General features: G+C 41.7%; 1 protein-coding gene across 1 annotated transcript in view; it reads left to right on the forward strand.

The window, feature by feature from the left end:
• The first annotated feature begins 411 nt into the window (after positions 1 to 411).
• The window catches only part of PCSK1 (proprotein convertase subtilisin/kexin type 1), a 43,166-nt gene continuing 30,793 nt past the window's right edge, over positions 412 to 12,784 (forward strand). The window contains exons 1-5 of the mRNA XM_006051180.4: positions 412 to 690; positions 3,838 to 3,942; positions 7,398 to 7,508; positions 9,670 to 9,816; positions 11,806 to 11,882. Of these exons, the coding sequence (XP_006051242.2) occupies positions 511 to 690; positions 3,838 to 3,942; positions 7,398 to 7,508; positions 9,670 to 9,816; positions 11,806 to 11,882 (620 nt within the window). The 5' untranslated portion in view covers positions 412 to 510. The remainder of the gene's footprint in view (positions 691 to 3,837; positions 3,943 to 7,397; positions 7,509 to 9,669; positions 9,817 to 11,805; positions 11,883 to 12,784) is intronic.

Raw genomic sequence — 12,784 nt, forward strand, 5'->3', positions numbered from 1 at the left:
GAAAGTGTGCTGCGCTCCAGGTCTTTGATTCTTGGTAGTTATATTCAAATGGGGGGGCACTTCTCAAAGAGAAGTGAAGGTGTTTCTCGCGGCTGCAAAATTTACAGTCAGAAAGGGAGCCGACTTAACCAATACCAGCAAATGTTTCTTCCTTTTCTTAATCCCTCGCTGCTTATTTTAGCAGCTTCTCCACCCCGCCGGGAATACCATCCAGATCTCAGTCCAGGTAGATCTGACGTCAAGAGATGGCTTTCGTAGATTTGACGTGTAAACACTCATTTCCATTCCTCCTCGGAAGGGCTGGGGCTCCACTCGGCAGGGAGACCGAAACGCTGCACTGAGCGCTCGCCACCGCCCAGCGTCTCCTGCGCGTCTCTTATCTCATCGCAGAGCAAGCCGGGGCGAAAGTGGTCCCAAGCCTCGCAGTGGAAGGGGTGATCATTTCTGGCTTCTCTGGCTTGCTTCTCGCTCCCCTCCCTCCCTACTTGGGTGCGAGCCGGTGTGAGAGCCATGGGGCGAAGAGCCTGGACTCTGCAGTGTACTGCTTTCACTCTCTTTTGCGCTTGGTGTGCAATGAACAGTGTAAAAGCGAAGAGGCAGTTTGTGAATGAATGGGCGGCGGAGATCCCCGGGGGACCTGAGGCAGCCTCGGCGATAGCCCAGGAGCTAGGCTATGACCTTTTGGGTCAGGTAAGAGTTTGCACTTTCAAGAAACTTTCTGGGGCCCGAAGGGACTGGAGGGACTGGAGCGCCATCTCCCAAGTGGGAGTCCCAGATTGCACTCTCCTGAGCCCAGTGGCAAAGAGCAGGAGCTTTTCCGGCTCTCGCCCCTGGCGCGCTTGCAGAAGCCTTGCATTATTTATTGCTTGGGCTGGGCGCAGCCAGGCAGAACCCAGTCGCCGCAGCTGGGTACAGCTTAGTCTTGGCTGTTGTCCTTCCTGGAACCGAAATCCGTTTCCCGCGCGGTTTGGAAGAAAAATCCCTCAACTGTCGTTCCCGCAACTTGAGATGCATGCAGGCTCGTACCAACCAGCGTCAGGGCAGGGAGAGGCAGTGCGGTCTGTCCCCCTGGGTCTCAGCAGGTCTGCGTCAGGAGCCGGCTGTTTCCTTCTTTTCAATATGGCAGCATCAGATCCAAGTCCTGCTGCAAGGGGCCAAGTAGGCTTGGAGATGTTCGCTGCAGCCTTCTCAGATACGCCCACGGATCAGCTGTCTCTGGAGAGTGCCAGTGGCCTCGACTCACAACTCGGGGCTGGGGGTTTCGGAGTGGTAGATGAGGTGGGTGAGAGGCATGGGACCAACTCTCCAGCCCTCTACTGCAAGCTCCGGACTCTCACTGGAAACTTGCAAAGTCGGAGCCTCATAACTTTGCCCGGTCAGTTCCCCTGAAGGGTCAGGCTGCTGAAGTGACGGTGGGGAAAGTATTTCTTTCTTGTTCCTCAGCCAAATGTGTTTTAGCTTCCCAGGGGTTTCCATTTGGGGGGATGCGGGGGGGTGGTGAAGAAACTGTTGCCTGCTCAAGTGAGGACTGGGTTAATAAATAGCTGGGGGGTATGGGCATTGAGCCATTGTGTAGGGGGCTGTGAGTTCTCATGGAAGCTTTCCCTTCCCTTGGCTCAGAATCAAGCCCTTATTTCTTGCCTTGTAAGTTGTTCATTGAAATGAGGGAGAAGGGAGTTGTAAAACATTTTGGCGCGTTTTTTCTAGAGGTGGTGGTAGAGATGCAGTTGAAGTCAGGGATGAGTAATCGGTGTGGGCGTTGCGATTCCATAGATTCAAATCCTCTGGAGAATGTGCCTTTCCTTGCCAGAGGCTTCATGCTCCAACTTTATGAGCCAAACTGCCTGAAATGCCCAGCGCGAAAGTCCATGCCCATATTGACTTCTCGTCTCTGTGTACCAGTAGCAGACATATAGTTTTGCTTTTGCCAAGTCCTTATTCTGTGCTAGGTTCCGCGTTGGGGGCTAAGGAATAATAGGAGGAAAAGAAACCTTCAAGAAACCAAGAGTCTAGAGACTGATTTAAAAATAAATGATTGCAATTGCAAGTAATTGGTATAGCAACAGAAACTGTTCTTGGAGTCTTGATTGAAAGACTGAAGATGGAAGGGAATTGGGAAGAGGGGAAAGAAGACAATCCAAGGAGGAAACATTTGCACAGAGTTTAGGAAGAAGAGTCAAAGGTGGGAACACGATGAGATTGGGGAAGGCACCCAAGGCATAGAAAATGGCTTGTGCGAAACCAGGGAGATACAAAGAAAGTGACTTATTTAGAAGTCAGGAAACTGCAAGGAATTCTTGGAGTCTAAAAAGAGAGTGAGTAGTGGGTAGAACTGTACTGGTGGGTACTGTGGGCACCATGGACATCTTGTGTGTCCTATGAAGGGAAAAAAAACCTGGGAACTTAATCCTTTGGACTAAAGCTAAATAGCATTGGTAACTGTGTGGAAGGAGACTGGAGGAGAGAGCAAAAAATAATTCCCTCTTCCTTTTCTCACCTATTAGCCTCAGACATTCATCCAAACCCAGACCATTCATTGTGGGAACTGCTTTTTAAAATCACAAGTCCCAGTAAACAAATAAATAACAGTAAATCAGTACTGTTGGTAGGATCTTCAAGGAAAGGGTGGCATAGTAACAAGAAACTTTAGAAAAGAGTGGGAAAACCTACCTAGAGTTGCATATGACTTGCATACACATATTTCCAGTTAAATGACATTACTAATAAATGTTTTTAAAATAATAATTCCTTCTAAAAGACCGATGGTGCTTTCCTGGTTCTGTTTATTTCTTCCTTTGTTCACACTTAGATGCATCACCATCTTGAACTTCTTAAGGCCTCAAAATAAAGCTAGGATGGGTAAGGGGTGACAAAAGGCAAAACCAATTGATAGCAGAAACAGAGCTAAGCACTGGTGATCTTTTCTTAAGGCCACTATTCTCTCCCCCCAACTCCACGTAAAGCTTATAGCAGATTCACTCCCAGAGATTCAGGCTTGGAGCAGGACCTAAGCATCTCTATGAAAAAAGTCTTTAGGTGATGAGAAACATCAATTTAAAGAAAGTAATTCTTATGAAATAACCCATTTTCAATTGCTTGTCTCAATTTAAAAAAAATGCAGGGCATCTACAGAATTTAGTAGGTTCAAATTAAGTACTATTTGGAATAAAGGGAAATTATCTTAAAACAATAATGAACTTAGCTCTAAATTGGACCATTTTTATTGATACCAAATGTATTGATAGTCATCTAGAGAAATTTACACACTCTAAGGTGGAATACCTGTCCTAAATGTAGCATACTGACTTCTTGCTCAAAGCTTTGAACTACTGGAAAGTTAAGTAGTCATTACTAATAGCTTATAACAATCATCACTATGGATTCAATCGCTGTATTTTATAACAACAAATTGTTCTAGCTGAGTGGGGCACTACACATGTATAGTACCAAAGAGTTCTCCTGCTTTCTACACAGTATCGTTCTCTGATAGGATATGTTTTGTAAAGTGAATATATTTTTTAGAAATGTCTATCTACACAATAACATCACCTAGAAAAGAAAATGTGGTTTCTCTGAAATATAAAAGACAGAAGCATCATCAGCCCTTAAGAATACTGTGACCCCAAGTGATAATATTGGAAAGCTCATCTCACTGAACAGACCAAGAAGAAAGGGAAGGCTTGTAACAGTGTCTTCCTCATCAAGAAAAAGGTTACCTTCAAGTACAAGAAATGGACTTAATAAAAATTGCCTGTTTGCAAGTTAGCTGGGTTTTAATCTGACCTATACACACTTATTTTGGAAAGAGGATTTTTATTTTAATTTTTCCTTTTATAGATTGGATCACTTGAAAATCACTACTTGTTCAAACACAGAAACCATCCTCGGAGGTCTCGAAGGAGTGCCCTTCACATCACTAAGAGATTGTCTGATGATGATCGTGTAAGTATTGTGCATTTGTCTTCAAGCCAGTAACCTGACTTATCTGCTTTCTTTGTGCTTGCTAACAAGAACAAAAGTGAATATTATTCTTTTTTCTTATTTTCACAATTATTTATCTGTAGTGTTTCTTATCATTTCCATAGGGTTATAAATGCACATAATAATAGCTGAATCTAATTGGTTGACTACATTATATGTGTGTATATACATACACACACACACACACATACACATATATGAACTATATAATATCAGTTCACAAATTCAGTCTAAGAGCATGAAAATGAATCCTGAGAATCAAGTGGCAGCACTAATGAACTGTTTGACAATACAATCAATCAACAGCCTTTCATTATATGGCTGTCTATGTACCAAGCATTTTGATATCCAATGTGATGATGCCAGACAAATATAATACAGAAACTCCATTCTTAATAACATTTCCGTGTTATCTGAAAATGCATTCTGCTGTTTCTATCTGATTTGGTAATATAGGGAACTAGTGTTTTTGAGAGAGTTTTAAATCCATGTCTTCAGGAGGCAAATGTTTCCATAAGTATTATATTATCTGACCCAGAGTATTTGATCTCCTTTTATTCTGGGTTGTATACATATTCAACGATTAGGTACCAGCAGGAAAAGTCTAGAATGAACACAGGTAAAGTGTGGGGCAAATTTCATATACATCTAATGTATCTTTTGATTTTTTAATTAATTTATTTATTTTAATTGGAGGCTAGTTACACTATTGTAGTGGTTTTTGCCATACATTGACATGAATCAGCCACGGGTGTACATGTGGTCCCCATCCTGAACCCCCTCCCACTTCCCTCCCCATCCCATCCCTCAGGGTCTTTTTGAAGTCTGTTTTCAAGGTCATAAACATCAATAGAAATGCTGATATGAAATAAAAATTTGAAGTAACATTTGAGAAAAATTTGCCTTTTCTCAAGAATATGCCATACTGATGAAAATTTATACTGGGAAGCCTGATATCTGCATACATGATTTCTGTTGTCTAGGACATTCTCAAGAATTATGAAAGCTTTGTGAGAGATGAAACATACACGTTCAACTTCCCATAAAGAAAAGTACAAGTGACAGAACAGGGCTAAAATTGTTGAAAGTTCATGGAACTCACAATCGCTGTAAAATAATTTGCTACTTTGTTATGCACCTGATAGAACTTTTAAAAGAAGAGGGAAAAGAAGACAAATTATGAGAGTAGGAAATGACTGGGCCTGGGTTACCAGTGTTCCAACATGAAAGCAGCAACCTAACCCAGACCAAGAACGTTGTATCAGGACCATGGACGGCAACCCGCAGCTCATAAGCAACCGTTGCTGGCTTTTACTCAAGTAAATGGCTTAGAAGTGACAGACCTAAGCAGAGGCCCTTAACATCATTTTAAAAGTTTTTTGTCCAATAAAATCTTCCCTTCACTGTCCCAAGGCAGATGGCTAATTGTATATTGGCTCTGAAAGTAGGACAACTTCCAGTACTCTAGCTAGGCTTAGTCTTTGGGCAAAAAAACAAGAGAACTATTTCCTTGTCTGCCTAAATGCATGCCTGACATTAAGTAATGTACAAGGAAGTCAAACTGACCTCCCTTCTCATCTTCACAGGAGAAAACTGGATAGAGTGAAGCAGATCTAACTGTTATTATTCAAAGTATCTCACTAAAATGAACAGATGGCCCAGTTCTATTCTTTAGATAATTGATTTGTAATTCCTTAGTAATTGACTTGGGGGAGAAATTGCAAAACATAGTGAAGAAGAGCTAAGAATTTACTCTCTAGCATAACTTCATTAGAAGGGAGTCTATACAATCCTATGAAAGTTATCCCCAGAATAATTTAATTTCAGGAAAAATTCTAGAACCCATTGAAGCTTGAAGTGGAAGGTTGGACTAGATGCTTTTTAATGCCCTTTTCAAAGGGCATTAAATCCCAAAAGGATTATTTACCATTAAGTACATGATACTTACTATATCATGTATATACAATAGAAGGATGCTACCAATTTGCTCTGTTCCATTTGGTCTGCTCTTACAGAGACTAATATGGGATTTGGAGTTAATGACATTAATCATAACTCTGTTTCCACCAATTGGTTGTTTACCTGATCAGATGGCAGAGTGCCTCTTCTTTTATTCCACTTTTTAAAAAATGCTCTTGATTTTCATTTTATTGCTCTTTTTTTTTTGATAGGGATACTATTCTTCCAAATTAGCACTCTGAAATGCACCAATATGCTATCTGCAAGTCTGTTAATGAAATCTCTAACTGTAAGTGACTCTCTCCCTCAAAGATTAGTACTTGTTCCCTAGCAGCCAGCTTCCAAAGACCAACTCAGATGGCAGGCAGTATATTCCAAGCATTGAGGTATTTTAAGCCAAAACAATTAAGCTTGGAAATACAGGCACTTTAAAAATAAATTATAATGACTAATTTCCAACCCTCAAGTCCCTCCCAATGTTTATAATAGGTTTGCAGTATGTTTTCTAATTGGAAATTTAGGATGGTGTTAACTGGATGGCTTTATCCTTTAGCTGCAAATTATTTTTCAGTTTTTATTTTTGGATCTGACTCATTAGTATTCTCACATTAGCAATATCCTATCACACACTGGACTATCATCATGTGTACGAAAGAGAGGATATGTTTTGGGTAGGAAACAGTCATGTTGCTCAGCAGAATCAGAGGACGGTAGCATCTCATAATGAATATAACCACAAGGCAGCCCCTCACCTCTTGGGGCCTCAAGTATAATAGGATTGTGCTATAAATGTTGGAAAGGTAATTTTTGTATTGTCAGATCTTCTTGCATAATACATGAAACAAAATTAATGATAAGTGTGCATGGCCAGTAAGGCTCATCCATCATCCCAGATCTGTTTCTCATATTAAATATTCTTAAGCAGAAGGCTGAAGCACAGGGGAACCAGAATTTTGAATCGGCAAAGACACAGCACCTTTCCCGTCTTTTGTCACATCTGCAATTTCTATTTTTGTGAATAAAGAAAGGGACATTAAGCTGTAAGAGCAACATAACAGCAGTCTCTGAGATCTCTTAGCTTGTTGACTCATTCCGTGCAAATGGACAAATTTTCAGCTATGGAACCCTGGAACCTCAATATAACAATTGGTATTATGGTCCATTTGCTGATGAAAGCAGGCTGAACTTTTACTTCCACTGGAATCACAGTGTCAATAATTTGAGGGAACCATCACTTCACTGACTACTTCTCCTCCTCGTAAAGGCACACTTTACCATAATAGAGGAAATGGTCATCTCCCCAGAGGGCAAGCCCTTATTCTCACTGAGCTGCCAGTGTGATCTGCAGTCAGGTGAAAACACTGATGGAGAGAATACTAGAGCTAGTTAGAGGGAAGATGATTACACCAGAGGTGGCTGTTTAACTGTTGATTTTCTTGCTATAAAACTCCTGGTAGGTGATATGGGTGGAACAACAGTATGAAAAAGAAAGAAGTAAACGTTCAGTTCTAAGAGACTCAGCACTAGATCTCTTCAACGATCCGATGTGGAATCAGCAGTGGTACTTGGTAAGTACCTGCATGAGGACTGCGTAGGCCCTGGGTTACTTGTTATCTCTTAACAATAGATATTTTTAAGTAACAGATAATTCAGTACAGGGCTGTGTTACCCAGAGATCAGGGTGAATGGGACCTTCCATGATCTGGATCTTCTGTTTGGCTGTGTGAGAACATCTGAAGACAGATCTTTAGCTTCTACAAGAGGAAGTCTCCTTACATTTATCTGGAATAAGTACAGAAGAATCGGGTCTTGCAAGGTAGGGTTGCAAAACAGTATTCATGGCAAAAATCAGACCTGCTCAAGGTTACTCCTGAGAACCCTTTAAATTATCCAAAGAGGACAGTGAACGTGATTCAGTATATATAGCCCTGAATGACAATTCTTACATGCTCCCAGGTGAGAATCTCTGAACTAGGCTAAAGGAAGGAACATGAGGAAAGACAAAAGGCATCTATCTGTGAATGTCTAGACTTGCAAACCAGTTCTACCTTTAAAGGGCTTCCCTGGTGGCTCAGACGGTAAAGAATCTGCCTGCAATGCAGATGTGTTTGATCCCTGGGTCGGGAAGATCCTCTGGAAAAGGAAATGGCATCCCACTCCAGTATTCTTGCCCGGAGAATTTCATGGACAGACAAGCCTCACAAGCTACAGTCCATGGGGTCGCAGAGAGTCGAACACGACTGAGCAACTAACACACACTTAGTCCACCTTTAAGACAGTTACTAAATCCTTACAGGAATGTGGGCAGTGAGTGGAGAAACTGTACATGCTCCTGCCTGCCTGCCTGCAGAGTGCTCTCCCTTCTGTTTTCACATTAAGCCTCTACTGTAGTAACATGTGGGAATAGACGTGCTTATTGTTGAGAATACTGTAAAAGATAAAATTTCATGAGAACCATAAGCTGAGGTCTAGACATCCTTGTTGCAGAAAGGATGGGAAAGGAAATCAATTCCTCTTGAAACTCTCCTAACCTAAGTGATACTTGCTCGCTGCAGAAGACACTCATTAACACCCGTGCATCTACCATGTGCCAAATATTAATACTATCCTGTTTGACATGAATTAACTCATTTAGTTCTCACGCAACATTTTGTTGTTCATATAATAAGTATTCCCTTTTAACAGATGAAGAAACAGACATTGGCAAGTTGAATAACTTGCCAAAAATCACATGATTCTTGTGGTGGGACCATAGTTCATAGCTCCAGAGGCCATACTCTTAACAGCTACAGTCTCCGATTGTTCCTCCCACTGACAGAGAGTCCTTCTCTGGCTTTGGCCAACAATCTGTGTGCAGTTCCAGCCTCCTGGGATTCAGCTTCATGTTGGCCTAGAAAATTCTGGTTTTGCTCTTCCTCTTTCTGATGGGCATCAGCCAGGGGGCAATGCATTCATTGATACTTTTGATTGCTGTCATTTGTAAGTTTCCTGTTGATCCCTTCACTAAAAACCTGGCTTTCTTCTAATGCATCTCTCTTGAATGCTTGGAGATGTGCTCATATCTGTATTCCTTTGCTGTCCAATCTCTCTTCCCTACAGCCCCACATACTGTAACTCTTAGAAAAGTTACCTGAAAAAAAAATCCTAAATCACCTCTCACAGATACTGACTCCCTAAATAATTATACTTGGAAACAGGCAGTTCAATTCCAAGTCCTGGTAAGACCACAGCTTCGTGGGCATTCCAGGTTCTGCTTTTTCTTTTAGAAAAGTTATATATATATATATATTAAAAAAAAAATCCATGAGTAACTGTGAACCAGACAAAACAAAGTACGTTCAGTGTGGCAGTAGAGGTTTAGGATTTGGGGGAGATGGAAACTTGGGGCAGCAAATACAGCTTCAGTAGATGAAAAGCTTGGGCATGTAATTATAAATGAAAGCAACTTAGGGATAAACTTCTTCAAAGCCACACAGCTCAAAGACAAGGGGCACAGGGTGATTCATCTTTTTGAGTGATTTTCCATTGGAACAACTGGAAAAAGAGCAGAACTATGATGATTCACTTGGTCCTCCCCTCAACTTTGTCTTTTATTTCACCTAATTGCCTGCTTCTAAAGAATAGAATGACCCCCAGAAAAAGAAAGATGGGTCTCAAGACTGGAACTTCAGTTCTCATTGTGCTGCAAATAAATGATTTTACCAACGCTTCTTTGTTCTTTTTCACCAGCAAGATACAAGGATGACTGCAACCCTGCCCAAGCTGGATCTCCATGTGATACCTGTTTGGCAAAAAGGCATCACAGGCAAAGGTGTTGTTATCACTGTATTGGATGATGGCTTGGAGTGGAATCACACAGACATCTATGCCAACTATGTGAGTCTAAGCCTTCCTATTGCTGCAGCTTAGGGAGCTGTCTACACAGACATACAGTTAGGGCTTCACTTCCCTCAAGCTGGAGGTGCTCTGAGTGAGCCCTGGGGTTGATGAGCCAAGCTTTGGCTACTTCCCTCACCCCTCTGCCAGTGCACATAAATTTCTTTCTTTCTTTCTTTCTTTTTTGTATCACTAGACTTTGAAAGAATTCACTGAAGCCAAGGACTGTACAAAAGTTATGTGTGTTGGGGTTGGAGGAGGCACTTACACCAGCTAGATTATTAAAAAGCCATTCAAATTCTATGCCACTCAGTACTGGGGAACATGAAAGCAATCAGATCAAGCCTCACGTCTGAGATTGTTTTCACAGTCATTCCTCACATTCCCTGTGGGTCAATAGCTCTCACATTGTGAAGTTATATGAACGTGACTCCATCCATGCAAATCAAAGCATGTACTTCATAGTGCAAAAATGACAAGCTGAGAAAAGTTTACCAAAAATGGGAAGTAAGTTATTTACTTGTTTATGAAGTTCTCCATAATATTTTAGGTCTTTAGGGGACTTCCCTTATGGTCCAGTGGATAAAACTCCATGCGCCCAAAGCAGGGGTCCTGGATTCGATCCCTGGTCAAGGAACTATTAATAGATCCCACATGCCACAACTAAGAGCTTGCACCCTGCAACTGAATATTCCACAGGCCACAGTTAAAAGATCTTACCTGCCGCAACAGAGATCAAAGACCCAATGAGCCACACCTGAGACCCAGCACATGCAAACTAATGAATTAAAAATATTTTGGGTCTTGATTTAAAGATTCGTGTTTTATCTTGAATACTACCCTCTGTCTTTATCCCAGCCTTTCTACTCAACCAATGGTCCAAAGCTAAAGAGCAAAGGAAATGGGGTGGAAAAGAAGAGACAAAAAAGATAAGCAATTATTAAGACAGAGAAACATAAAGAACAGCCCTAGTGGTGACACAATTATTAGAAGGTGATTGGATCTCCCTGCAGTCCTAGGGACTCTTAAGAGTCTTCTCAGCACCATAATTCAAGAGCTTCAGTTCTTTGGTACTCAGCCTTCTTTATTGGAGGAGGGCATGGCAACCCACTCCAGTATTCTTGCCTGGAGAATCCCATGGACAGAGGAGCCTGGCAGGCTACAGTCCATGAGGTCACAAAGAGTCGGACACGACTGAGTGACTAAGCAGAAGCAGTAGAGAAATACAGAGAATAGCAGTCTGTTTTAAGTCTATTTAGTGTAACTGGGGTGGCTGAAGGAGCTCACTGTAGACCTGAGCCCCACCCCACAGCCAGCTCTTTACACCTGTATCCTTAGGAAAGATGAGTGTCAAAGTGTTACTAATTAGCTCTGGAGCCAGTTGAACATTCCACTTCTCTGGACCTCAATTTTCTCATTTGGAAAATGACATGATTGAACTAAGTAAACTCTGACTCCTCCTGTTCTAATAGCCTATGAGAGTCTATAGGTTTGGAAACATTCACTGAGAATTGTTGGCTCGCTTCTCTGTGCATGTCATCTCTGCCTGGTTTCTGGCTATGATGAATGATCAAAAACGGGGCCAGAAACTCTAAACTGCAGACTCTCAAGCCATCAGCCAGGATGGGAATAGGACAGGGGTAGATTGAAAGGACTGATGTTGAAGCTGAAACTCCAGTACTTTGGCCACCTCATGCGAAGAGCTGACTCATTTGAAAAGACCCTGATACTGGGAGGGATTGAGGGCAGGAGGAGAAGGTGGTGACAGAGGATGAGGTGGTTAGATGGCATCACCTACTCAATAGACATGAGTTTGGGTGGACTCCGGGAGTTGGTGATGGACAAGGAGGCCTGGCGTGCTGTGGTTCATGGGGCCGCAAAGAGTCAGAGATGACTGAGCAACTGAGCTGAACTGAACTGAAGAAGACTTGGAAAGCACTGCTTTTTTTTTTTTTTGATGCTACAGTATTATTTTTGCTTTCTCTTTAGGATCCGGAGGCCAGCTATGATTTTAACGATAATGACCATGATCCATTTCCCCGATATGATCCCACAAATGAGAACAAGTAAGTAAATGTGGATTTGGGGGTGGGGTAAGTGCTTTAAAATGCTTTTATTTTATCTGAGAAAATTACACTATAAATATGACCCATATTTTTGCTCTCAGAAAATGGTCATGTACACCATCCATACTACAACATTTTGTTGCTTTTAAAACAGGAAACAGAAGCTTCTATTTTTATATTCCTTTTGGCTTATAGGACTATATTTCAATTAAACTTTCTTCTTATACTGTGAAATGTTCCCCTCAAAATGTTACTGAATATCTATGGCTTTAGAAGAAATATTTGGGACATTTATTGTTGTTGTTCAGTCACTAAATCGTGTTTGACTCTTTGAGATCCCGGACTGCAGCACACCAGGCTCCCCTGTCTTTCACTATCTCTCAGAGCCTGCTCAGACTCACATCCATTGAGTTGATAATGCTATCTAACCATCTCATGCTCTTCTGCCCCTTTCTCCTTTTGCCTTCAGTCTTTATCAGCATCAGGATCTTTTCCAATGAGTCAGCCGTCCAACAGGTAGCAAAGTATTTATTAGAGCCTCAGCTTCAGCAACAGTTCTTTCAATGAATACTCAGGGCAGATTTCCTTTAAGATTCATTGGTTTGATTTGCTTGCAGTCCAAAGCATTAAAGAATAAAAATCTTCACTCCATTACCATTGCACCTAGTTCCTCTATGGATCTTTCACTATTAGCAACATGCTTGTTGCTAGCCATTAAGAGAAATACAGATGGCCAAAATAACAAATCCCTATGACTTCCTATGGTAGCCACAACCATGCTCAATAGTCCCCTCAGAAGAGCATGGAAGACACCAGACAAGAGAAATATACCATAAGGCTTGGCCCTCAAATCCAACACAGTCTCCAGGGCATTGGGCTAATTAGTCTGTTCCAGAGTTTCT

The sequence above is a fragment of the Bubalus bubalis genome, chromosome 9, assembly GCF_019923935.1.
Source record: "Bubalus bubalis isolate 160015118507 breed Murrah chromosome 9, NDDB_SH_1, whole genome shotgun sequence".
In the NCBI taxonomy this organism is placed as follows: Eukaryota; Metazoa; Chordata; class Mammalia; order Artiodactyla; family Bovidae; genus Bubalus; species Bubalus bubalis.